The 27,617-nt window shown below is 45.5% G+C and overlaps 1 protein-coding gene across 6 annotated transcripts in view; it reads right to left on the bottom strand.

The window, feature by feature from the left end:
• Positions 1 to 7,100: 7,100 nt before the first annotated feature.
• The window catches only part of MARCHF3 (membrane associated ring-CH-type finger 3), a 74,040-nt gene continuing 53,523 nt past the window's right edge, over positions 7,101 to 27,617 (bottom strand). For all 6 annotated transcript variants that reach the window (XM_062600447.1, XM_062600442.1, XM_062600444.1 and 3 more), the window contains 4 exons: positions 23,453 to 23,696; positions 22,362 to 22,569; positions 9,785 to 9,994; positions 7,101 to 7,619 (listed from right to left, as the gene is read on the bottom strand). In XM_062600447.1, coding sequence (XP_062456431.1) covers positions 7,461 to 7,619; positions 9,785 to 9,994; positions 22,362 to 22,569; positions 23,453 to 23,640 — 765 coding nt within the window. In that variant the 5' untranslated portion in view covers positions 23,641 to 23,696 and the 3' untranslated portion in view covers positions 7,101 to 7,460. The remainder of the gene's footprint in view (positions 7,620 to 9,784; positions 9,995 to 22,361; positions 22,570 to 23,452; positions 23,697 to 27,617) is intronic.

Here is a 27,617-nt window from a genome sequence, read left to right as displayed (position 1 = left end):
TGGGTTGTCTTGTTTGTTTACAATCTGTAAGAGCTCAAAAATACGTCTTTTAGGAACCTAGTCTAGAATTGTATGCAATATAATTGTAATTTTCAGCAATGTGGAAAAATTTTCTGTCCTTTCTGCATTCATTTGATCTCTGAAAAAGCTTTTGAATAAAAAAGTAAGTGTCTCTGTATAGACATTTCAAATATGAAGTTTTTGGAATTTGTTTTTTGATGGAACTGAGCTGAAAATTGAATGAGTGTGCTGATTATTTAGAAGTGATAGGCTTTGAAACTGGGGAAGCATCTGTGTAAATGAATTGGTGACACTTGGCACATAAAGACTTCTCTTGAAGTCGTAGGTGACCTGCCTTGAACTTTGGAAAATGAGTTCTTTAGAGCATTATTGGAATTCTCTCTGTTGCATAACTGTTTCTGCCTTGTTTTCGCTTGTGTGTAAGTTCTTCCTGGACTAGCTCTTACTACCCAATGCAAGGACCAGGCTCGGCTGTTTAAGCACTGCCCAATGGAATTCTAGAAATGCTATAAACCATTATCTTTTTCTTAGTTTGGAAGTATTTCTTACATAACAAAGTTAGACTTTTTTTGTACATGTCTTTCACCTTAGGTAGTTTGCCGCTCTGGTTATCTACATGGTGGCGTTAAGACTTGTGTCAGCACAAAGTGAGGGGATTGGCTTAGGGTTAGGTGGATGGGGTGAAGAACAGTGGGATTGCTTCTTCTGGTAGTAATGCTGTCTTAAATAACTGCATTCACCCACAATGTAAAACTTATTTCTTATATTATTTGTGTGTATAGTGTAAATGTGACTTCTCTATGCTGTTACGCTTTGAGTATATCTAAATTTGATCTCTGGGACTGGAAGCTTTCTATTCATCATGGTCTCAGATATCTATAGCTTACCCATCAAAATGGAAAACTTTACCTTTTACGTTGTTGTAGGAAATTGTTAAAAACAAACGACAAAGATGGATTTAAAACTAGTAGCAGAAGCTTACACATGTTCCAAGAAAGGCTTGATTGAGCCCACTAAGGCTGCTGTTCTTCGTTGCTGATTGGAGGGACTATTTTGCATGTAGCCATTAGTTACCATCTTAATTCATAATAGGGAAAAACCCAGTATAATCAGTGTTTTCAGCTCTAGATTTTGTAGAGGCTGTGTTTTGTCGCCACAGGATCATGAAAAGTGCTATAAATGCCTCTCATCTGAACATGTAGGTAGGAACTGCTATTTGAGAGCTCTTAGATGGGTCGTGTGAATTTTCTGGTAAATTGGTACTCTTGTGATGGATGCTGGTGGGGGAAAATGCATATTTTAGGGAGATGATTCTGCTGTTAAAAGTATTTCTGTAAACTAGCATATAGTGTTAGGAAATAAAGTGACCCTCCTGTTTTGTGTGCTGCTAACATCGTACCACAAGATGGAGATGTCACTATTAGAGTGTTTCTTTAAATAATGTCCTACATCTTCCTGCAAGTTCCTAAAAGCTTTTGAAAGTTTCTGCTTCATTGACTGGAACAATTAATTTCTATTCTCCTCCTCCTCCTCTTCCTCTTCCTGTACCAAAGTGCATTTTGATTACTGCAAGGTACTCTGGGCCTTTAATTGCGGTATTGAAAAATAACATTTTGACACCAACTGAAAATCGAGGTATGTGTATTGCCACTGTATGCAGCAAATGCAAATTTGATTTTGTGGGAATGCTATTCACCCTCACCCCTCCCCCTGTCACACAGAACATCTATAAGAACTCCTCTTTCTGCTAGTTTGGAGCATATTCAAAATACACTACCTTGGGTGTTACATTTACTGCCTTAATGTGTATATTGGTCTGGGGGAAGAGAGAGTGCAGATTGATGGATTTGGTAAAGGGATCTAACCACTGATAAATGAGCTAATTAGCTGTACTCAATGTTATGTGAAATGTGTTTCTTTGCTGTTTTCTGGAAATAATTATTCAGGCAATGAGCCAGAGAAGAAGCAAACTCTGTCTCTGTAGACATGTTCAGCTTGTGATGAAAGTTTTGGTGGGGCTTCTTATTACTTATTTTTATTGTAATATATGAAGAGTACTTTTAGGTAAATACAGACCTTTCCGGAGCTGACATTTCTTAACAGATGGAAATTACCCTGGCAGATGAAAACTGTTTAGTGACTTACTGCATATAGCAAGTAAAACCCTTTTGCCAGATATTTGTCTATTAAAACACACAGATTCCTGTGAAAACCGGAACAAGAACTGTTCTAAGCAGTAGCTAGTTTGATTTTTACAGCCCTGGCATTGTCTTGTGAACATTCTTGAAGCAAGTTACGTGTTTCTACTGGCTGATCTTCGTTCTGGGAAAGCTTGAGTTGGGCCTGTTCATAGGAAAAGTAGCAAACCTTTAAAGTACAGGCTATAATTTCAGTGGGCAGGTTCTGTTATTAAAACGGCAGCGTAATCATTTGTAGTTCTATGCTGAATATCCTTTACATCTCTGGCCTTTTTCCTTCTGCTGCATTTACCTGCATACTTGCCCAAGAGACAACAAAAGAGATATGAATAACTGACTATATGTAAATACCTTTCCTGTTCAATTGGTGTTAGTGATTTGCTTGTCTAGTCCTGCAAAAGGAACAGTCTTTAATACCAGTCTTAAAATCTCATGAGGAATTCTAAATGTTTTATCAGTGTATCATTTTGCTAACTGATTTGAGTGTTTCTGGAGTGGAAAAGGTGCTGTAGGGAAACTCCAGGCCTAGGTAGCCGTGCCTTTTATATTCATACTGCACTGAAAGCTGTACAGGTACATCCAATTTCCTTTGCAGATTTGCATAAATACAGAAGATTTTTGTCCTTTCTGTAACCGGTTCTGAAGAAAAAAGTTGCATTCGGTGGTATCAGTAAAGGAGCGTTTCAGCGTAAACCGCTTATGTGACGCGTTTCATTATTTTCCTCTAGTTACCTGTTAGCCTTTGGCTCTGAGTTTTCATAGCTAGTAACTTGACTGAGTTTTATGAACAGAAGAGATTGAGAGTTGACCCTGACTTTCTCCCTAACAGAAATCATGAAATAACATTGCCACATCAGTTTTCTATGCAACTTTAGCGTTATTTTTCTGAAGATAGTGTACTTGTAATGGACAGTTCTGGATAGAATGCCAACGTTTAAATTTTTAAGGAAGTTTTATTATGAAAAAATTTTATACAATTATGATAGAGTTGGGAAAAATTGTAATTGGTTCTGTAACTTTTAAACATCAAAAGGAGGAAAAATGTTTTGTAGCATAGCCAAAATGAGGCCTAAGAGGCTGTCAGTAAGAAATTGGTAAGAATTTGAAACAATCATAATGCTAAACTTGACAGCTATTTGAGAGATGTAATGTTTTGGAAACACTTCCTTATTGCTCTCTTTGAAAACCAGGGAAATGAGAAATATGGAAGGATGGCAGTGGGCAGGGTGATGTCATCAGTTGTATCCCACAGTACAAATAGCGTAGGCTTGCTTGGTCTAAGGGCCTGCTAGGTATTCACAATGCTGCGGGGTCTTTAGGGGTACCTAGAATGCTTTTGAATGCCCTGAACCAGTATTTGTCAATAAAGTAAGTAATATTCCATCCTGCCTGTAGGGAAAATGCTTGTTTAATTAGGCAGCTGTGTATTAACTAGAGCTTGATCTCATAAGCAGTAACAGATGAAGAGTTTAATAATTAACAGTAACTTCTAAAAAACTTAACCTTCATTTGACAGGGAAAGTTTTTAGCTCTTTTTCCTGTGCAGAAGTAGTCTTCTCCGTAACTTTTCGTATCTTACTCTGATCGCAGCTCTCTGGTTATTTTTGTGTCATCAAGGCGGTTATGCGTACGGGCCCTTCATGTGCTAAGCTGTCAGATCACCCTGCATGATTTCCTACTATGTGACTGATGCTATTTTTAATAAATAAAATCTAAATGATAGTTTGAAGTCTTAATCTGGCAGAATTAATAGTAGAGTACAAAAACGTGGAGGCTGTTCATCTACTTGTGCACTGACTTCCTTCTAGTTGAACAGAGGTCTGCTGTATCTCTGAGAATTCACTTGCGTTCTTCCATATTGATCTCTTGCATCCTTTGCAGTGTACATTTTTCCCCTCTTCCTGAGATGGAAAACTGTTGCTGCTTCTATTTTACTCTTCTCACTGCAGGAGAAATTGAAGGAGTCAAACAGCTTCCTGATTCTGCATCTCTTGTCTGTTCACTGCCATCCTTGTAACAAATACCGTTGCTTTTGTCTGGTTTGTTGTTTTGCATCATGCAAAAGACTAAGCTTTCAGGGAAAAGGTGGTGTAGAAATGAAATTTGTCATCTTCGTTTTGCACTGGACTCATGTCACTAATACTGAATTGTAATGGGCTCTGTGTGGCCAACTCCGCATACCTACGTGTGCAATCTTTATCATCAGCAAGCATGATGTGAAGGAGGGAAACAGAATTGTGTCGTGCCTATTGCTTCTCAGAAGGCTTTTCTTTCTTTTCTTTTTTTCTTTTTTTTTTTCTTTGGGATGGCTTAAATTGATGCTGCTTTATCATTCTCAGCTCAAAATATTGAATACTACCCCCTCCAGCATTTCTCATATGGAAAAAGAGTGTAAATGGCAAGACCAGCTGCATGAGAAAAAAGGACAGGGAAAGACTGAGCTACGTGCTTTTTTAAGCCTCTCCCATCTTTTCTTTAGATAAGTTATTTTTGCTTAACTGGAAAGTCTTTAAGGACAGCGTAACAAAGATGTCATTGTACTGCCAGGAGCTTTGCTAGCTCCAGCTAGTGTTGCAGTTAATTCTGCTTTTCACATTTACTCAGAAGAAAAAAATATTGCGTGCTACTGCTGTTGTAGAATTTCTCTTGTGGCATTTCAGGTGTGAAATTGTTGATCCAAATTGGGGTGCAGTCTAGCAAGAATCGTCTCAACTAAAGGAAGGAAAAGCAGTACTAGTCTGGAGGCGCCTTCTTTCTGCTAGGCGCTTAGTTCAGCGTACAAGTGGGAATGAGACATTGGCATCACCCACCTTCCTGTTCTTACGCTTTAGAAAAATACATGAGCGTGAAGTATGCTGCTTTTTTCGTGGGTATAATGCAGAAAGGTAAGTGTGTGACTGGAGGTGGGGGTGGTATTTCAGAAAATGCTTGGGATACTATTGCTCGTGGCTTTACCAGTCAGTTCTGCTGCGCTTGCATGCCAAGCGGAGAAACCAGAGTAGTAACATAACTTGCTTCACTGGACCATATTTTCTGTCTGGCTGCTTCAGTATGCCTTTGTCTGCATTTAAATGATAAGTAGTCTTCAAAGCAAAAATGAAATTTGAGCTAACAGCAGTTGGGCTGAGTGACTGTGCTAATCTGTGTGCAGATAACTTGACTGGAAAATCAGTTCCTTGTTACTTCTTGAATTCTGTTATCATCTAGATTTCTCCTGAAACAAAACCAAGAATGCCTCTGACTTAACTGTAAAGTTTCTTCCATGGCACAGCTTTCTGGGATGTGTCCCAAGGAAGCAGAAATAGCAACAGAGTTTTGAAGGAAGCTTCTCTAAAGCAAGTGTATAGATTTTAAAGGGTTGGCTGCTAGTCTAACGGGCTTTTGACCCAGCTAGACATGCTTTATTTCTGTGCCCCTGGGGCTAGCAGACTTTCTTTTAACCTGGAAAGCTCTGCTGATCTGTGCTCTTCCCCCTCCACCCCCATCCAGAATTACTTTTCATTGGAAAGAGGATTAAAAAAAGCACTGCAGGATTTAGGCCATCAGAGTTTGTGATGTCTTCAAATATCCGTGTCTTCAGAACTCTGTACAATTTTCCTGCGGTTTTATCCTGGAAGAGGAGCAGGTATCTACTGTCAAACATGACCAATTCCTGACCTTACAGGCTAATGAGCGCAGGCTTGCCGGTTCCTGACTTTCCTACCTGAGAGTTGATGGGGCTTGCTGTGAAGATGTGGGTTTCATGTCTGAAAAAAGCTGGTGTTACTTTATATAGATGGTTCACAGGTCCTGTAGCCCCACAGAATTGATGGCTACCGAGAAAATCGTTACATTACATACATAGCTGCAGCTGGACTAAGCCAAAGTAGAAAAAAGTCCACCAAGTTTGTTGTTGTGTGCTATGCTTTTTCTTCCCTGAAGTTCAACATTAAATAAGCTGCTGCCTGTTGGTAAACACCCGTATTACCTTTATCCAAAATATAAACCATCACCCTTGTTCTGGGCTGCTTTTACTGTTTTTTTTTCTTTTTTTTTTTTTTTGTATGATTCTGTAAAACAAGTCTCCACGTAAGCCGATGTCTCCTCTGAAATCCAAGAGTCATTGAATGAATTGGTCATGAAGACAAAGGGGAAATAGATAACGCCACCCAGGAATAAAGTCGACTCTCTAGGCTCCAAATTCAATTTGGTCACAGCAGTCGGCTGTGTTGTACATTCTTTTTAAAGAGTCTTAGTCTCGGTGCTACAATGAAAGGTCAGGGTTTATGTACGCTCGGCTAAATCTACCTGTCAAGCTGAAAATTCAGCAGCGTTAAAGTAATGCTAATTGTAATGCAAGGCAAGTTCCTGCTTCCCAAGACAAGTCTAATGATCTCATTTATTATGTATGCAGCGTTTGCCTTACAAAATTAATTTATACAGTTAGGGTTAAACTCTGCTTGGTGTAAAAATGGAGTAAATTGGCTAACTACAAATTCACACCAGCAAAGCTTCAGTGCAGAATGGGATGCCTAATTTGTTACTTCTGTGTGATATATGTATTTTTTCCCCCCGAGTTAATTAATAAAATACTTCCGGGCAGGCAGATTGTTGTAGTCTGTCATTTGCTGCTCTCACGTATTCTAGATCTATTGCTGGAGAATTTTCCTACCAGAACATCCTTACCAAACAAGAAACAGGAGAAACTCTTTCTAATTACTTTATAGTGTTTAAATAATATGCCAAATTGTAGAACTCATTGCATTAAGATAAAAAATATTTTAATAATATTTTATCCAAGATAATAATATAAAAAGTTCTTAAAATTGAGTGTGTGCACGCATGTATGTATGTGTGTGTATATATATTTTATATATATATTATATATATAAAAATGTGTCATCAGGGAAAAAATGAAAAAACACTGCATTGGCTGCTATTCAAAGAAAATACTGTAGTAGCAAGAAACAATAAACAAAAAGCACTTTTTACATCTGTTCTGCATTGTTAATTATCATAGTTTAATATTTTTAAACAATAATAAAAAAAGTCTGCATCGCTCTGATGCAAGTATTAACGTGAGTTCGTAGAATTCCACCCAGTCTCTGCTAAATAAACACGTTTGGCAGCTTAGCAAATATCGTATGATTGCAGCATCCATGATTTGAATTGAAACAGTGATTTCTCCGTCTGCGAAGAGTCCGTGAAGCGGGAGACGAGGCTCCCGGGCGGTATCGGAGGCGGCCGGGCGCCCGGCCCCGGTCAGACGATGGTCTCCTTGGAGTTCCTCTTGCCGGGCTGCAGGCCCAGCAGCGACTGCTGGGCGGAGGCGACGGCGGCCGCCTTGGGCAGCAGCAGGATCACCCGCTGGTTGGTGCGGCGCCACTCGTTGTAGAGCCTGCAGTGATAGCGAAAGGACACCTGCGGGGAGACGAGAGGAGACGAGAGGAGAGGAGACTGCCGCCCTCCGCACCGGCGCCTTCCTCCGCGGCGTGCCCAAGGACACCGCCGGGGCGAGCAGCCTTCCTCCAGCTTTGGCAGCAGAGAAGAAAATACATATATATTAAAAAAACCTTTATTATTTTTTTAAAATCTCTGTACGGCTGTCTGCTGTTGAAGAGGGGAACCTACGGCGCTTGGTAGCGTCGGCTGAGGAGCTTTTGGAAGCGGCAGCGAGAGCCAGGCTCGCTGCTGCCCGGGAGCCTGGTGCCGCGTGGCATGTTCGACCGCCACCACCTCCTCCTCTTCCTCGGCCACGCGGCCCGCTGCGGCCCTGCCTTAACCAGCGCCTGTTCTCCCCGGGAAGCCCACAGTGCTCCAATCCCCCTCCCCAGCGCTGCAGGCGTCAGGATTACCCAGCGTGCGAGTTGAACTTAGTTAAAACTGAAGTTTTAGTTTAAATAGAGGCCTGTGTTTTGGGGTGGAAGCTTTCTTCTTGGTTCTGTTAGAGTGAATAAATATGGAGAAAAAGCAACAGTACGTTAGGCAGAACTTGGCTCTTTTACGGGATAAAATAGCTTAGCTGCTTTAAAAATAGCATTGCTCCCGTTTTCTGCTCGCTGGGGTACTGTGGTGTGTAAACAACCCATTTGCTGGCGCTTACCTTTGGAGACTACGAGCTGATGGAGTGCAAGTACAACGAAATTTTAGCTCTCTGATTTCCCCGGCCCGCGGGGAGCCCCGCGGCGCGGGGCGGCTCCCAGCGCTGCTCCCGCCGGAGCCGCCCGGCCCCTTGCGCCGGGGCAGCGCCTCGGCCTCGGCGGCAGCGCCGCTGCCCCCTCCTGTCTGCCCGGCGGCGGCTGGGGAGGGTTATCGGCCCCCGAGGGGCTTCCTGCCCGGCCCTTCCCCGAGCGCGGCCGTGCTCCGGGGCACCGGGCCCCGGTCAGACCGTGGTCTCCTCGGACCCCCGGTCTGCACCTCCTGGGCAGCCTGCGGTTTTTCGGCGAGTCGCGCGCTGAGGTGGTTTGAAGGACCTTCGCTCAGGACCCTGAGGGACATGTCTACGCGCCGGGCGGGCAGTGCCGTGGCAAGGCGAACCTCGCCGCGGAAGCGAACGGCCGTCCTGTTAAAAAGGAAGCGAGGCTGCTTTTCACGGAAAAGGAAGCAGAAGCAAAACGAACAACAAAAAAGCAGCAACAACCAAAAAATACCCCCAAACCTGCAGGAGGCTGAGGTACGATTTCTCGGCGGTCCCTCTTTTTGTGCACTGCCAAGGTTCGCCTGAAGTCCTCTGGAGGTGAGACAGGCTTTCGCTGTCAGAGAAGACGCGCAGGAGGTGGTCCCTTCCTCGGAGCCAGCCAGCCGTTCCCCTGGGTTTTATTCCAGGCTTACTGGGGGCTCAGTGCAGGGGTTTCTTGCTCTGGGGCAGCTGGGGGTGGGGTTTGATGAACAGCTAGACCACGGCTCGGTAAACACTTATTTTTTCTTCCTAAGCCGGATGGGTGCCCGGCACACGAGCGCCGGCGCCCCTGGCTGCACGGTGGGAGTGACGCGGCTGTGCAATCTGGACAGCCGCTGAAAGAGCGAGCAGCTGCCTGTCTGCAGACCTGGGTGCAAGCGGCGTCCTGCCGTGGCTTTCCCACAGAATCACAAGCACCACGGGCACGGGAAATAGGAGATTTACACCTACGCTCAGCATTTTTGAAGTTGTTTGACTTAAATTAGCCGGATGTTGGATCAGAATAAAATACGAATGCTCTGGGGGAGCCACGTTATTCCTGCAAGGCTTTTTCCTGCGCTGTACCCTCACCTTTCGCACCGCATCTTTGCCAAAAACTCCCGTAGCGTGTCTTGAACTCGTCTTCTCCAGGTTACTTCCTTGCTCCCTCCCGCAATCCCTTTGGGATTTGGGAATGGGAGACCCCAAAGGCAAACTGTCTGTCCGGATTTCCAGAGAGCTTAACTGCTCTGGACCCAAGGGGTCTCTCGCAGCTGTAACTTAAAAATTGGGCTGGACCACGACGACGCAGGACAGTCACTGCACAGTGGTCCGCCCTCCCTCCGGCGCCCTGCGGCAGAGGTGCACCTCATTCCCTGTTTTATTCCCTCCCTTACTCCTGAGAGTTAAAAAGAAACCCAATACTTACTAGGGTCCAGAAGAGGTAAATAGTGAAGAGTGCGACAGTGAGTGCAATGAGGCCAACGGCTTCTAGCCGGCTACTAAAGTGCAGGTGGTCCACTGCTCCCCGCAGGCACAGCCAGCCGGAGATGGTCGCCAGCGGCGTGATGAACAAGAAGCACACCATGTCCCCAAAGAGAGTCCGTTTCTCGTGCTGGGGGCCCGGGTTCCTCAGCCACTGCGGGCGAAACGGACACAGAGCACGCGCGTCGGCGAGGCCGCGGGAACGGGCCGCCCCGCCGCCGCGCGCCAAGCCTCGGCCTGCAGAAGGGGCCGCGTTTCGCCGGCGCGGGCTGCCGCAGCGCCGGCTGCCACCGCGCCCTTCGGGGAGGCGGAAGCACGCGCTCTCCTGCTGGCTCGAGAGCGCAGAAAACACGTTTGCTCCTGTGTTGTACCCTATTTTAAGGTTTTCTTCCCCCCCCCCATGTCACTTACAATACTGGCAAAAGCCCCTTTTAACTTACTTTCAGCAATCCTGCAAGCAGCTATGAATGCGTAGCCGGTTACTTCTATGACGAGGACAAGACTTGCAAACCAGGGTGCCTGAAAGTCATCTGCCAAAGCCAAGGTTGGCGGAGCAGCTATCAGGCCACCATGGCCCTGTTGCTATAAACAGGAATTTAGATAGCAGAGGTGGAAGAAGTTCAGCCTACAACAGTACACCAAGACCTTTAAATAAAAAAGCCTCATCACTCAAGTCAGTGTTTAATTGGGAAAACTATCAAGCCTGGTGACTTTTGCCAATGTAAGCTGTAGGAGTCGGTCAAAACTGCTCTCTGTGACTGCTGCAGCATCATTTTATTTTATTTTTACTCTCTCTGAGCACAGCTATGTGCACAGTATTGCCTAGGACAGCAAATATTTCTGTCACTGTGGTGTCTGGAAGCCCCTGAAGAATTCCCAGGCCAGGCAGAGGAGCCAAAGCTTGGCACAGAAGACGGGGGTTTGCCGGCCCTCGGGCTGCCTGAGTCGCAACAGCCAGGAGCAGGACAGGACACCAATGCCCAGCCTGGCACTTCCCTCCCGGGCCCCCAGCTCCAAGCGCTGAGGTGCTGCCAAAAGCGAGAAGAGTCACGCTCCTCCTGGGGGCTACGCTTGTCATCGGGGCAACACGAAGCAAAAGCACGGCAGCTCTGGGCTGGGCAGGCGTTGATAAGACGCACGCGTCCTTAATCTGCAATAGCAGTTTTTCTGTCACAGAAAACAAGGGAGCAGGAGGTCCTTCTGCACATAGCTTCAGCACTACAGATGCCTGGGCCAGTGGCAAGCAGGTTGTTTCAACCCTCTCGTTCCTCCCAGTAGACTATGTGGCAGTAGGAGAAGTCTTTTTTTTCTAGTGCCACAAAATAGAGTTGGGGAAGCAACTCTTCATCCCTTCATTCCCAGCCACTTCAGGTTGTTTTTCCTTCCTCCCTACAGTATTACAGCAATGGCCAGGGGAAGAGCAGCACTCGAGAGCTTTGGAAAGGGACGGCAAGGTGAAGAGCCTTCTGCAAGGTGAGGAACATTCCTCATCTGGCTCTTCTGCCCCTCCGTTGCTTTGGAAATCTGCCTCATTTTTCATCACTTTCAATGCACTGAAACAAATACAGCATTTATCTATCCATCTTAATCCGGGGTGAAACAACAGTCAAGAAACCGAGCGCAGCCAGGAACAAGCAGTCACTTGTTCTCATCTGGCGCTAGCAGAAGGCCACAAATCAGCAGACAAGTTTGCTTCAGCCTCGCCTTTCTCGGATGGAAATAATGAATTACCTACTTCACAGGGTTTTCGCAAGGTTTAATTGCAACAGGGTAACTCGGCAGCCTAAGATCCATTTTCCAGTAAGAGTCAGGAATTTAGGAGAACAGAAAAAGATATTTACGAGTGATTTTCTGTAGAATGTAGGCTTCTAAGCTGCTAAGGACTTTTAAAGTCCTATGGCAGTGCAAAGTGCTCTGTAACTACTATGCGCTGCTACAAGGTAGTTGTAGGGCAAGATGCTAGTCAAAGAGGGAGATGCTATCTTGGCTCGCCTTCCTCTTTTCAAACAGCCTTAACCTCACGATTATTTAAAACATCAGAATATTGGGGCAGAGCTTAGATAAAATAAGGAGACTTAAGTTACGTTTGAACAGGTTTTTAATTCACTGTGACTTTAAAGTCATGTGCACGAGGCGCACACCACTTTCTTTTGGAGATTTTATTTACTTAAAAACACTCCCAAGGGCGCGTGCCTGGTTGTGTTCGGTTGCTTCTAGACACGACAGGTTGCAACCTTCACCTCGTCCGATTTCCATGAATCCCTGTAATGAGGAACCTCCGGGAAAATGAGAGGAAAGGAAAAACGCCTGCTGGCCGGGATCCTGCTTTTAAACCTGACTGTCGAAGGGTTTTGCGCAAACTATTCGTTTAAGGGGCGACCTGCGAGGGAACTCAGCGAGCAGCGCAGGTGTTCACCATCGCCCAGGGCAGACCCGAAAATGCTAAATATCTTTGCACCTCCGCAGCAGTGGGGGCTGTTGCCCCGTTAAACGGGTGCTGAGGAAGGCGCTGCACCGCCTCCAGCTCCGTTCGCTGGAGCAAGTCAGGTATCAGATGGGGCCAAGCTCGGTAAGAGAGGTATTAAATAATAGATTAAAAAAACCCTACCACTCCACAGTCTCACCTGAGAAGCTGGGGAAATTTCAATAGCTAGCTCTGAAATAGAAGTCAGAAGCAATGAATAAGTAATTTCAGTGGCTGCACGGATTTCAGTCGCAGCGTGCGTTTTTCTCCTGAAGTAGCGCGCACGCGTTTCTACATTTGCTTCTGTTTTGGCTCTAGTTTCAGGCGTTCGCTTCGAAACGCGCCCCGTCAGCTTCCTCCAGAGCTAAAAAGCCAGGTCAGCAAACGCTGAGCGGGTCCGAGCCCCGAGGCACCGGCAAAGCCTCCGCCGAGACCCCCCCCCCCCCAAACAGTCACTTATGCAGCGGGGCGGGCTGAGCCGTCCTGCGCCGCGCGTCGGAAACGGGAGGCCCCCCCAGGCGCGGCACCCGGGCGCTGGCACGCCGCCGAGGGGCTTTCGTGGGGGGTCGGTCAAGCTAAATGCGAAGAGCTGCCAGCAGAAACCCACCGTAAAAATGCCTCCAGATTTATGAACTCAGACATACCCATACTTCTGCTCTTGCCAAAGGCCAGATCCTGGAAGCCCTTACCTCATAGGGCTAACGCCCGTGACATGACTCCCAAAACCTAAATAACGTGCGTGCTCTGTGTTTTCCAGCTTTCCAGGTCAGATCCTCAGGCTGCTACCAGCTTCTGCTGGAAAACTCTCTTTTTTTTTTTTTTTTTTTTTTTTATTCTATACATTTCGCTCAGAAAATTGATTTTACATAGTAACTGTTGCTTAAGCTATACCAGCTGCAAAGGAGACTATGAAGAAAATCCCCCACGCTGCTTTTTAGTTAAGGTACTTAAACAGCTGCCCCGTATGAATGGGGGGAGGCAGGCGGTGCAGACAGGCAGGACTCGTCTTCCTTGAATTTATTTCCCTTTGAACTAAAAATGGCTTATTACGCATCAAACTTTTATCAGTTCATTTCATTCTTTTCATGCCGATAGCTCTGCAGCGATGCTTGATGAAAACACTCAGTAAACAAGCAAAACTGCTAGCAAATATTATTGTTTCTGCTTTCACTCCCGCAGTGACCTATGGGTGCTTTTTGCCTTCAGCTTTGAGGGAGGAAAGACTGATACTGGCTGGGTTTTTGAGAGTATTTCTCTTGGATGAATGACAGTTTTTTAAAACAAACCATTTATTGACCAAAGAAGAAAAGGAAATCTGAATAGATAGCTTTGATTTGATTTTTTTTGTTTTGTTTACCCATATGCAATTCAAAATTAAAACCTCCCAGAGCAAAACAGAAGGTGTGCTTGTTTTCAGGGCAATGAAACATTTTGGCTGACTCAAAACTTTTCAAGGCTAACATTTTTCCAGGGAAAACAAACATTTGACAGTTATTTTTCTGCTGACTTGAAAAAATACTCAGTTTTGGGGGTTCCTACCCATATCACAAATTCAATTATCGGCACAGTGTTATCATCTTCCATGGGCTGCTTTTAGAAAGGGCAGAGTGAAGCTAACCAAGACGTTTCCTTCCCTTAGCCCCAGTGACAGAGGTCCGTCTCTTTGACAACTAGAGATAAAGATTTGAGCTCTGCAGTTTTATTAGCTAGCGTGACAGCCTCTTCATAACCAGGTCTGCGCTTCACCCTTATTTTAAGTAAGGTCACAGGGAACTGTTGATGCCTGCAGGAGCCAAAGCGACCTTCTAAAATAGCAAATGAATTTCATTGGCATGTCTTTAGAAGCAGAGAGAACAGATTTGTGTACTATGAAGATAGTATTTTTTAGATTTTTGGTTTTGTTTTGTTTGGCAAGATGAATAAACTGCAGTGCAGGCAGTAACCAACCCGTGGTGGTAAGCGAGTGAGCAAGCAGGGTACTGCAGGCTCCGCTGCTGTTGGAGCACGGCTGCTTCCGCGGCCCGGAGCTCGGGCGCCTCGCCAGAGCGGGGAACGGGGTCTGATAAACAGCGCTTGGCCGAGCTGTGGGAACAGAGGGGCTGGGTAGGTTTCTGGATTATAAAATTTTAATGTTTAAAAACAGGGCTGATAATTATCTGGGAGTGAGAACAAATAACACACGTTGCTAAGTTGTGCTATAAAATCTATGCAATTTCCTGCAGCCCCAAATAAATAATATTGTACCCTCTGACATTATTCTGGCTTATTACTAGTCAATCTTCCTATTACCCATTTTTAGTTTACATTTCAGGTGACACTTGCAATAAGTAAGTAAAAGATTCCAAGATGCGTCAAGAAAAAAGATTTTTTTGGTGCTTTGGGAGAAACAGTATTTCCTTTTATCTGTATGTTTGGCAGAGCCGCTGTTCTATTTTGGATGCTGCCATACCCACTTAGGCAGACAAAAGTAAGCATTCAGAAAAATCACTCAACAAAAACCATGTTTTGCATTTTAAATCAAAAGCAAAATAGACTTGCTGTTTGCAACACCTATTTCCTAATGTTGCAGAAGTCCTGATCTAAAAGCTCAAACGTGTGGAAACAAAAGGGATGGTTAATAAAAGCTTGGTAGCCCTCCCAAAAGACAAAAATACAATACAACTTTTCACCTTAGCACCTATTTTCCTGGAAAAAAGAAGCCTTTGACCTCAGGCGACAGGAAATGCTACTGGCAGCTGATAAGGCAGCAGCTGAGAACTGTGTTACAGAAGCACCATCTCCAAAGGAAAGGCATTGATACTGTTATTTGAAACATAAATAACCGCACCTTTGAAAACCTACAGTATCTTCCCTTCAGCTTACTAGTCCTTAAAGACTAGCACATGGCCTTTTCCAGAGCAGCTCTTTACTCTATAATCATTCAATTACTTTCTTCTGGGAACATTCCTCCAGATGTTTTTCCTCCTTGATTGCTGGCCCTTAAATTCAGGAAGGAGGGGGGTACTGCTGCAATGGTCTGATCCCACAGGCTGTTCTCTGGTAAGTATTTTTTGCCTTTTCTTCCTCAAGCTGTTATTTTCATTTGGCTTGATTTGTTTGCATTCTCGCTCTTAGCACTATGAGAAAGACTTGTGCTTGTTGGGGAAAGCCAAGGACTAGAGCAAAACTTTCCTGTGAGCCTAAAAGAACCATTTTGCTTCTCTCTAAAGGAGTGTGAACAGGTTGTCTGGGGCTCTGGGTTGCTCCCTGTTAGGAATGAATGGCGCCTGGTACTCTGAATGTAAAATGCCAGAGTCTTGAGCAGGTTATTTTTTCAAAACTGTATGTGCAGTGGGGTTAATTACTTTTTGTACTACTTTCTTTAAAACTCAAACATCTTTTTTTTTTTTTTTCCTAGAATGCTACTTGGCTGCTTTAAACTCTCCTGGGGTGGCTTGGGTCTCCAGGGGGCACCTGCCAGCCACAGGTCCGGTCCCGTGGACAGTGAGGCGCTCTCCGCTGGCACTGGGCATGGCGTGAGCAGCCTTTTTGGTGTACCTGAATTAACACTGGTTGGTGTAGCTCACTTTATTTCCTGGCTAGCCTCCCTTTTGCCCATTTTATGGATGCTTTCTCTGTCATCAGTTCTTCTGTGCTCTGCTCTCACCTTTGAAACAAGTGCCAGCACTGTTGTGGCAGTGGGTCCCCAAGGCGCCTGCATCCTGCCCTGGCGTGCCTCTGGGCTCCTGGAGTCGAGTGCGTTTCTCTCACTGTGCAAAGTCACTGTTTTTCTTCTGGCCTTATCAACGATCCTTCTACTAACCACGTGCAGCAGATCTGGTGGCTAGTTGTTATAGTAATTTAATGCTAACAATTTATTTCATTGGGGAGTGGAGAAGAAAAGCAAGCTCAAAAACCAAAATCCTAGCAGATCAAAAGCATGACTTGCAAAGCCCTTGCAGAGAAAGTAAGCTCATAGTTCAGTGTTAGGCTTCTGGAAGTCTTAAATTATAATGCAAGCGCTCCTTAATCACATCATGCCTAGCTAGTTTTCTCTTCCTTTCTAGTATGAACTCTACAGGCAGTAATAGCTTGGAAAAGACTGAAGTGCACTTCTAACCCATAATACAATGTTTATCCTGATTTTATTTTATTTTCTCCTAGTCATGCTGTCTTACTTGTTGTTTTATATATATATATATATATATATATATGTATATATTAAAAAAACCCTGAAACCATTAGATAGCAGAAACAGCTTGGTCTAAAATGTATAAATAACAAGCAACACTAGTCTGATTTATGTGGTTGCCTTATGGTGCTGTGCTGTCTTTATGTTGTATCTGGTTGTCTTCTAGCAACACTTCATAGAGCTTAAGTACTTTGCAGTGCTGTGATTTGAATCTGTCTCTATACTAAGCCAAATGGAAGCAAGATAGATGCAATATGGAAATTAAAAAAGATGATATATCAAGCTTGCTGAATCTTCATGCTGAAATATAGCAGAAGCATCTACACTAATGACATCATACATCTCCAGGGTCACAGAAGCTGTGGACAGGCCATGTTAAAAAGAAGCTTATATAAAGAGAGGTCTATAAGTCACTAGCTATGCAGTTTCACTGGGTTTGTTCTGAGATTCTTCCAGTTTATTGCAAAGTACATCATGTCTACGCATATCCACCGCTCGACCACTGTATTATAGGGTTTTTGTTCTGTTTTTTTCCCTTCCAGCATCCAGAGTTTCTGCTATGTCAGTATGGTTGATCTGTGTCAAAGGTAGCTAGGATCTCACTGGCAGTGGAGTGATTAGGATACTTAAGAAGTAGAGCTGCTTATCAGTAGCTGCTTTTCTTTGGGATTTGTTATTGCTAGGCACACTCGCAACAGATGTTCCCAAGCACGTGTGCCATAGACCTCTTATTTCCAGCAGTATGCATAGGGATGCTGTGCATCTAGCATGTGGTAGAAGAGAGGGGATCAGATCTGGTGTGTATCAAGATGCACTTTTTGAATTGAACTTCATAATACCATGAGCCTTGTGGCTGAGAGGAAGGTGAGTGGACTAGGAATGTGGATGTACGCAGCATACTTTGGATTACTGGCAAATAACCCTTAAGTGATTCAGATGCTGTGGGTGACTCCAAGCAATCCTCTTTCCTGAAGAACGAGCTCTGAAATCAACAGAAAAGGGGCTACATTTGCTCTGCTGATGCCTGCTAACTGCCTCAGTATGGTACCTAGCACAAATATGACTTGAAATGGCCACTCCAAAGGTGCTACAGAAAGCTCATACTCCAGTAGATTATCTCTGATGTTGGTGGTTTCATGTTTTCTCAATGCTAGAACTTGCTGGGGGCCCTCCAGCAGGGAGAGGAGTAGAGGAGAAGAAATTTATAGTCCCCCCTCCAAATGCTTTTTATAGCACACCCCGTCTCTTATTCCTTTACAATAGTTCATCACGTTCTCTCCAGGACTACTGCTATGATCAAGTTCATGAGTGGCTGAGAAATGATGAAGTCTCGAGTTCTGTAGAAAGCATCCGTCCAGCCACTGAGCAGAAGTCCCAGTAAAAGCAGGGTCATCTGGGAGGAGCATGGCAGTTCCTGGTTAGCTTGATCCATAGGCAAGGCAACGCAAATCGGGACACGTAAATGCTGAATGTCAGGTGGGACACAGGAGGCTTCTGCACTCTCTCTCCACTCATCAGACTAATCTGTGAAGGCTCTGAAGACAAGTAATTCTTACTTATGACTGTAAAATTGCAGAAGGCAGTCCTGACAAGTGGATTTAGGCCAGCAGAGTGGAGATGAGGAAGAACATAAAGAAGACAACTTCTTTTGGCTAACCAACCTCTGACAAATGCCCGTGGAGGAGAAGACACGCAGGCACTTTCCTGGGGTGTGTTGAAGAACAGTGAACGGTGCCCCTCCATCTCACAAAGCTGGAGTGAGTAAGGGAGGCACAGAGGTAGCAAAATCTGTTCTTTTTCTTCTTCCTTTCTTATCTCCAAGTGTCAGAGCCACATAACCAGCGCTCGCACATGCTGCTATGCAGAACCAGGTCCTGGGCTACAGGAGGTGGATGGTGACAAACAAATCGCTTTCCCCAAATACTGTAAATGGGGCCGATCTCCTGCTATAGTGCCAGATTCAGAAACAAACGTTTCTTCTGGGGAAAAGAATTTGGGTCAAAAAAGTAGAAGTGGATCGAGAATGTCTGAAGCTTCCCACATTCAAGGTTGGCAGGCTGTACTACAGCATTTTCTGTCACTCTGGCTGAGTTTTGGGCCTAAGACAGTGGGCAGATTGTATGTTTCTTGGGATACGTTTCTCTCTCAAATAATAGAATCATGTCATGTCACAGCTGAAGAGACGTCTCCCTTGAGAGGTATGTAGTTTGAAACTCAGCTGACCAGAGAGGCTTATCATGGAGGCAAGATACAAAGCATAAAAGGAGAAGTGGAGGTCAAAATGGACTGTGTTTCTTGAATTTTTGGCTGGGGGTGGGAGGAGACTTAGGCTGCTACTCATAACATAGGCTGGTAGAGAAGAAAAAAGGCTTTAACTGGATATCTGACAGAAAGCAAAGGTGTGCGATCACTGTATTTTTACATGCGGTATGCAGGAGGCAGAATATAGCTGTAGAGATGTCTCTTCTTCCTGAGCTAGAGATCTCCTGTTTGAGCGCGTGGGCCCACATCCTTAGAGCAAACGTGGGCAAATTGCTCAAAAGAAGCAAAAAACCATCTCGCAATGATTTTTCTTTTATGGAGCACTTGCTTTCCTTTAGTAATGAACTAATAGCAAACTAACAACAAGGGGGGAAGAAACAGAGTGGGTTCACTAACCTGCTCTGATCAAATCATTATGCACAGCAAGAAATCCTCTGCTGCTTCCATAACAACGTACACAGGGGAGGAAGGAATATGGCTGAACAAGCAGCCATGCCACTTACTGCTCATTTCATTTCAAGCCCACTACTCCCATGGCATCTCCTGGGTGCTAACAGCACAAATGCTTGTCAGATGTGACCTTTCTAGATGGAGTAAGTGAAGTATCTCAATTTGTTTTTGTTGCGATTTCCCCCACACTCGTGGCTAAGCCCCACAAAAGCAAGGACCTATGCAGTATTATGTTTTCTCCCTACCCCTTTACTGTTTTCTTTCTTTGTTGTTGTTGTTTGACCCCTTTGAGAAAGTGAATAATAATTTTTTGAATAGACAGAACCATTATTTTTTTTCATGATGGAAAATCTCTAGGAGAAAAGAATATGATGACTGATTGCTTAAAGCATTTTTATACTACTTATCACTGAACAACAGATGAAATATTTTTTCTATATGAAATATGGCCTGCTGAGGAACTATGGGATAAAGCTCCTACAGGCAATGCTCTAGAAATGACTTTGAGTGTAATAGTCCCTCTTGACCTCCTAAAATGCATAGGTAAACCGATTGGTTTTCACCTCCACTGAAAGGACTATTTACCATCTCCATTACCTTGTTCAGAGGCACTAATTATCTTACTGAATGAAGAGAATTTTGACTTGGGTATCGCCTCGTGTTTTGAACTGTGCAAGCAAATAGTAGGAGGAAGACAGTGGCAGAGAGCTGGTTACACTTCCCTGATTTCCTCCCACCCCAGCTGTCGATAAGGATGGAGTCAAAAGCAAGTGCTTGCTCTGGTTTGGCTCTAGTGCAAGCGTTACGGCAGGTTTCTGCTGTATCTTTCTCCCCCTTCCCTTGCCCAGAAGGCAACACGGGGAGACAGACAGCACAGTGCTTTAGGACACAGGGAGCATCTGGCCCTGTATTTGCTTTGATTATGCTTTGCAAACTTTCAGATTTGCTGTGATTATTTGCCCTGGGGAGGTCTTCAGATTTAACAGCAGTATGTGTATAAATAAGCACAACTTTACAAACCTAAGTTATACCAATAGAAATGAACCTTTCTGATTTGTCCTTTTGCTTATGATTCATCTTAGTTACTCTTTGTTTCTGCTTCTCAATTTTAAAAGCACAACTCAAATCCCTTCTAAATCAGAAACATTCTCCTTGTGTAAGATCAAAAAGAACTTAAAAAAAAAAAAAAAAACAAAAAAACAAACAAAAAACCTTTTTATCATGACCCTTCTTGCAACTGCACATAACTGTTGATTGCTGCATTGGAGAGAAAAAAAAGAAAAAAATAAAAAGGTAGCTGTGGTAGCCCATAAGCGAGAAAAGACTAGGTAGTAAAGAGAAAAACCTCATTTAACAATGCACTATGTTTCAAAATGTTCTTGCACCTGGTTCTCATTTGTCCTCAGTTGAGAAACCAAAGACAGATTTCCTTATTACTGAGTTTTGTCAGAAAGAAAGCTCACTTCATCAAGGAACGATCAGACGGCCGGACTCCCCTGTCCTGGGCCAGGGTAGCTCTCGCTTTCAACTTCTTCAGTTGTCATTAGTTCTGAAAAATGTCACAGTCCACTCGTGCAAAGAAAACTTCACGAGCAGCTGTTTGAGGGAACAACCTGAAGAGGCTGGACTCTAAAAACCAAACTGTTTACTTTGCACTGTCTCAACATCACTTGTCTTAGAAGGCAAACCGAATGGTAGCATCCTTGCACCAAAACCTCACCTACGTGCAAATGAAAATTGCTTGATGCAGGCTCATAGCTCACAGCAACTGGCCAGAAGAAAATGTTACCTCTACGGGAGACTGCTCAGCCATAATGGTTTTGCTGGTCAGTCACTGACAGCCTGAGAATATTCAAACCCAGCATTTCTCAAAACGAGAGCAGCTTCCTGGGAGGGCTTGGAGTTGCGCTGGGAGTGCCAACGAGCAACTGGCAGTCGGAGCAGAGCTGGCCTGGCCTTTCCTTGGTTAGGGTTTGACAAGGCTCTGGATCTTGCACTAAAGACGGTGTTATGCATCTAGCTTACTGATTCCAAAGAAGAATAAAGATGTCCTTAGGTTAGAACACAAATGTGTGTCCAACTACTTAATCCAGCAAAAAAACATTTTTGGTAGCCTTCAGTAAGGACTCTTCACCCACTCTCCACACAAGCCTCTCACCCTCGCTTTCCAGCCGCCATTTTCACCCTTATCTGCCAGTAAGAGGAAATCAAGATTTCTCCCTCACCCTTATTCTTGATACTGTGTCTCCTTCAACCAGTTCTGCAGTTTACAGTGGCAATTAAGATGTAAAGGAAGGATATGTTGTATGGAATCCAGTCCTGGCATTTAAGTATTTGGGTCACCAACTGGTATAAGATGCTTCTCATTATTTTTATAAAATGCCACTATTTGTAATTCTCTTTTGATTCTAAAAGGAACTACATTTTTTTTTCCTCAAATGAAAGTACAGGAGAGAAAAGATAACTAACAGAGGAAAGCTAATGATCTTGGCTGTTTTTTTTTTTCCCTCTCCTGAGGATTAAAAAAATCTGGAAAGTGTCACGTAGCCACTAAAACATCTATAGTTGGCAATAACTGAATTTAAATTGATAAGGGAGAAACAACTGCCCAATTCACTGTCTAGTCTGGTACACAGGCAAAGGGAGGCTAAAAGGTCGTTCAAGAATCGCTAAAAATGCCAGACGCTGAGCAAGAACAATTCCTTCTTGTGGGCTGGGCGCAGAAGCTAGCTTTCTAGGGCTTCTTGCTTTTCCCTCACTCAAAGAAAGGAAGCAGACAATTCCTGGCTATGTTAAATACTCGCAATAGTGGTGTTCGTCTAGCGTTCCACTGATGAACTGCCAATTCGTTCCGTCGCCTCTCTCTGCCACCCCCTACCACGTTGCCTGGTATAGTATGTATTTGCTGCGCCTTGTTCCCAAAACTTTCGCTTATGTTTACAGTGAAGCAAAAACATCAGTCCCATTCTTCTCACTTGTATTGATTTGCTTCAAAATAAAGGTTTTGTTATTCTTCCGCTTTCCTTGAGCTCCTGCCCCTCATCTCCCAAAGCACAAAATCCGCAGCTTTCTTTTGCTTCAGTGGAGCTGCAAAGGCTTTGTGATCCCTGTACAAAAACAGTCACTATTTGCTCATTAAAGCTAAGCTTTTGAGGACATGCCCCATTTACTGACCTCTACCAAAGGCCTGGGTTTGCGCTCTACTGCAAACCTGAAGTGGCAGAGTTCACAGTAGCTGGTGTTCGAAGACGACAGCCAGTGCTCCAGGCAGCTGCGGTGAATCGTCCCCAGGGTCCCCGTACATTCGCATGGAGAAAGCAGGTCCTCCTGGCTGCTGCCCTCGTGGCAGATCCTGCACATCGGCCTGTCGTTGAAGGGGCTGCTGCACGGGGAAAGAGAAGTTGCCAGTCGGCGTACGGGCCCGCGATCTAGGGTATCTCCCTCCTCCTCTCCACGCGCGGGCTCTGACTGCGCCCCCGGTGCCTCCGTGGATCCCGCTCAAGGGTAACGGCAGTGAAGAGCGAGGAAACCATCCCGTTCCCTACAACCCTCCTGCTTTTACAGCAGTCTGAGGAAATGGAAATGGTATGAAGTTGTGCTGTGATGCTCTGCATGCACCTCTGAGCTGGCACAGCCTGCCTGGACTGGGACAAAATGCACGCCGTTAAAAAAAACTACTACAAATAATGGGGGGGGAAAGCTCTTTTCAGGCTGCCACACCGCACATGCGGTACGAGTCTTCACAAGAGCGCAGCAGATCAAATTTTTTTTGCTGTTTTGCTAAAATCCAGGGCTCCTTCAAGATCGGGGCCGTTTTTCCAGGTTTCCACTGGGGAAACGGAACTGAACTTTGACTGAAATACGGAGCCTGCGGACCGCACCGGGCACCGGTGCCTTTGGGGTGCCCGAAGCGCGGGGGGAGGAGGGGAGCGCTCACCGGGAGGGAGCGGGCGGCCTGCACCGGTGGCCCGAGCAGGACTCCTGAGGTTTCCTCCTACGGAGCAGGCTGAATCATTGCAGCCGGCTCACCTGAGCAGGGGCATCCCTAGACAGCTTGCTTCCTCCTCCTCCTCCTCAATTTCAGTGCAATCACGAGAACTTAACGCCGTACCTCCCGCGACCCTTACGAAGCTGGAGTGCGACTTTAATTACCGTCTCGGGGGCAGCGAATATCAAGCAAAAAGCCCCGCGTCCCGCCTGCGCGCTTTCCAAAGCGTAGCGTCGCCCCGCGCCGGGGCCGCCCCCCAGCCCGGCCCCGGCGATACCTGTGCGTGGCCAGCGTCCGCACCACGGTGGAGAGCAGCTGCCCGTCCTTGGCCGACACCTGCATGACGTAGTGCGGGCGGCCGCCGGCCGGGCCGGCCCCGCCGCCGGCGCTCTTGGCCGCGGGGGCCGCCGAGCCGGGGCCCTCGGGCAGCACCTCGGGCAGGGGGCTGCAGCGGCTCGTCATCATGGCAGCGCGCGGCGGCTTCGCCCCTACTGGCTCCGGCGCCGACGCGGGGTCCCCATCTAGGGAGCGAGAAAAGGCGGGTTAGGAGCGCGGGGGCCGTCGCTCAGCTGGCGAACGTCGCTTGGCGCAAATCCGCGGCGGCGGGGCAGCGATACGCCTCGCTCTTTTTCTCACCGCTTAACGTGCAATTTAAGCTACACCGCGGACCGCGGTCATCGGGAAGCGAAGGTGACGCCGGCAGCGAAGAGCCCGCGAACGTGCGCTCCCGGCACCTTCGCGCGCTGCTGCTCGCTCCGCGTACTTGTAAGTCGGAGGCGGCGGCGCGATTCGGTAGGCGCGAGGCGGGACGCGCGGCGGCGCGGCCGGGGGCGTTCAGCCGCCCGCGGGGGCGGGCAGGGGCTCGCTAGCGGGCCTCGGGACGCCGGGGCGCGCAGCTGCCGCGCGGCGCGGCGGTGTGCCGCTGGGGCGTTCGCGCTCCGCGACGGGACCCGGTTGTGCCCGCGCTGCGTCTGCGCCTCGGAAAGGCCGGGCGGCCTCGGGCACTGCTCTTGCTGGTACAGCGCCGCCGCAACACGAGACAAACACCGTGTTTAAAAATTAACCCTTGCTCCGTTCTTTAAACAGAGGCATTTCTCCAGGGCTTTCGGGCGAAATCGCGTAACCAGATCTCGGTGGGCTGGAGCGAACGGCAGCGCTCCCTCTCTGAAGGCTCCTGCCCGGCTGTGGCAGTAGGACTGGGCAGCATGCGTGGCTGCGCTGGACCGCTTGTCCCGTGCAAGCTTTCCTGTGGGGGCTCGTACCCCTAGAAGAGGGGTCTGAAGCAGGGAAATGCTAAAGTGTCCTTTTCAGGGGACCGCTTCAGCTACTTCTTGGACAGCGCATGCCCCAGAGAGCGAACGGGAGGCTGCTGAGCCAGCTTACAGTGGACGTGATGTTCAGAGACGGGGAAGGGAGACCCTGGCCCACATCTAAAATGCAAATGAAGCAAACGGCTGATTTCAAACCCATTAATGCCTGAAAGATGCAGACTTTGTAAGAGAGTAAGAGCCACGGACTCTCCAAGGAGAGGGCACAGGGACGTGAATACCAGCAACATTTTAGTTTTAAAATCCATGCTGAGACTGTTCAACAAGAATATTCAGCTGCTGCGTAGCTGCTTCATTAAGCTTAAAAAGCCTAGGCAGTACTGTGCTTACAGAGCCATGCTACAGAATTATATATTTCCTTTCTGGTTGCTTCACTGACCTCATTAAGTACAACAGCGGGTTTATCGTTGCGTATAAAGTGACCAGCCGAGCCTTTACAAACACATCCATCAGCCACTTGATGAGTTCAAGAGCATGTGCTGAAACACCAGATGATGCAAATAAGGGCAGAACTTTAAAGCACAGAGACCTCTTCTCATGTAGCAATGATGTTAATTCAAATTCCTGGGTATGGTACTGCACTGATATCCCAGCTCAGTGCAGCAAGTATACATTACCCTTTTCTGTCTAGCTTTTGTGTTAGCAAGTTGGACGTTCTAACTTTTTCCTGACTTTTTTTTCCTGATTTCAGAAGAATCATGTTCACAGAAAATCAGTGTGTGCTTCCAAGTAACACAACTACAGAATTACATAATGGGTGACATAACACGAAACTTTTTGGTTAATAATGAAGGTGAATCGTCCCAAGAAGCACACAGCAAATCTGAAGTCAAAGCTGACTTCAAGGAATTCCAAATCTGTGCATCCACAAAACCCGACAGTATTCACCTATATCACAGAATCACAGACTGGTTGAGGTTGGAAGGGACCTCTGGAGATCACCTAGTCCAACCTCCCAGCTCAAGCAGGGTCACCTAGAGCATGTTGCACAGGATCACGTCCAGGCCAGTTTTGAATATCTCCAGAGAAGGAGACTCCACAACCCCTCCTGGCACAACCTGTTCCAGTACTCTGGCACTCTCACAGTAAAGAAGTTTTCCCTTATATTCAGGTGGAACTCGCCTTATATTCAGGTATGTACTGTGCTCTGTCTGAATGTTTTTCATGCCAAAGAAAGAGGTGGAAATCTGTCACAAATCTCTCAACAGAAAAGCAAAAATGAAGGACAAAAGCAGGAGGTTGTGTTCAGATGGTATTTAGGGCGAATGCAAAACCAAATGGGAGAAACCAGGATACCAAGGGTTACTTGCAGATGGTAGGAGATTCAGAGAGGGGTAGCTGAATTTCGCATGATGGATGCATGTTCAAAGAAAGGTAGTAATTAGCTCTTTTTTTCTTTTCTGTGCTGCTACACCCACTCACCTTGCACAGCTCTTGTCTATCCTGAATCTATTTTAAGACTACCTTACTACTGCAGTACTTAACACAGATCTTTTCTCTGTTCTAGCCTTTCCACTTTGCCTTTGGCACCAGTCAGTGTCTCCCTCTTCTTGTTTTCAGGACACGAGCTCTTCTGATGGGAGGTGGCAAAGTATAACTGCCTTTTAGAGTGACCCTCCAATTTCCAGCCATCACTGATAAGAGTATAGTGTGCTTGGTATATGCAACTAGAATATTTCTTCTCTTCACCTTTTTGTGCACCTTAATTAGCTGTACAAGAATCCCATTTTCAGGGCTGCTTAATGATCACAAATTGAAAAACTCTCAGATAAGTAGAAATTCTTTTTCAGTGTGTTATACTTCACAGGTATCAAACAAAACAAGAGGTATCACATGTATTTTGTTTGTACCATAAGTGTGAAATTTAAAACAACAACAAAAAAAGCCTTCAATTTAGTTGTCACATTCTTGGAGATGTTCTGCATCTTCAGAAATTTCAAATTTCTGGCTTGAAAGAAGTCAGCGCAAGTTTTCCTTATGGAAGGACAAAATGGAACAGCATCTACTTGCCACTGATTAAAGTCTCCTAGTTATGACTTACTCCATGCACTTCACTCCCTGGCTTACGGGCTAAATGCTCCTCAAAGAGCACTGCATGTCTCACACAGGTTCTTGAGCATTACTTTTGCATTCAGTGCTCTGGTTTACCTAACAGATGTGAAAAGCACAGGTTTTGTAACAACAAGTGTGCTCCTGTGGTTAATTAGCACAGTTAAGAGATGCAAACGATCACAGTACCTTGCGCTTATTTATGTTATTTCCCCCAAAAAACTGCAGGAACTATGTGTACAGTTAATAAATTAAACCTCATTGTCACTGTGAAGCAAGAAGCTAGAGAAGGGACCTGAGGTGTAGCGTTCTTCAGTAAATTGTCCGAGGTCACACTGGGGCTATGCAGAAGACTCGAGTGCAAGCTGTATCCCTTTGCCCCTAATAATTTACAGAATGCTATTCCAGCAAATGGTAGCAATAACTTATGCTCTTTTTTTTCTGTCTGCTCTGCTGGCTAGCACCTCTAGTGTTTAAAATATAAGGTCAACATCATCTTATTATCTTGCTCCAGTCTGCTTGCGCTCTCTCTCTCTCTCTCTTTTAAAATTGTTCCAAAATCCAGACTGCTTTCTAGGGCTTTGTGGGATAACAAAAGAAACCTGGAAGTCTTTTTTTTTCTTGGCATTGTGTCAATAAATGCAAATACTTTGGAAAAGTGGCTCTTAGCTCCACAAACAGATGCTGCCAAACACTTGCAATCTTCATTTTGTAGATAAACTACTTCTTGACCTAGTTAACTCCTGATTATGGCTAACAATACTCCCCCACTGAGCTCAGCAACCACTTCTTTATGTGCTATGAAGTATTTATTTTTCTTTCTAAGAGATTTTTAACTTCTACGTCAAGAGAAACCATAAGACCTTGCAAATGCCAGTGAGCAAGGCACGGTTATTCTTGTTGAATTAGACTCAAATGTAAGGAGATGTCAAAAACTAGCATTGCTAGGCTGGAAAGGAATTTCAGGAAGAACTCATCTGCACGTACAATAAGCACCTACAACTGTAATCCTTGTTACACTTATGCCTATTGTACATGAACTGACCTAATTTCTCAAAATCCATA

This window comes from Rhea pennata, chromosome Z (genome assembly GCF_028389875.1).
Source record: "Rhea pennata isolate bPtePen1 chromosome Z, bPtePen1.pri, whole genome shotgun sequence".
In the NCBI taxonomy this organism is placed as follows: Eukaryota; Metazoa; Chordata; class Aves; order Rheiformes; family Rheidae; genus Rhea; species Rhea pennata.
The sequence above is the reverse complement of the archived record's forward strand: the minus strand, read 5'-3'. Positions and strand labels throughout refer to the sequence as shown.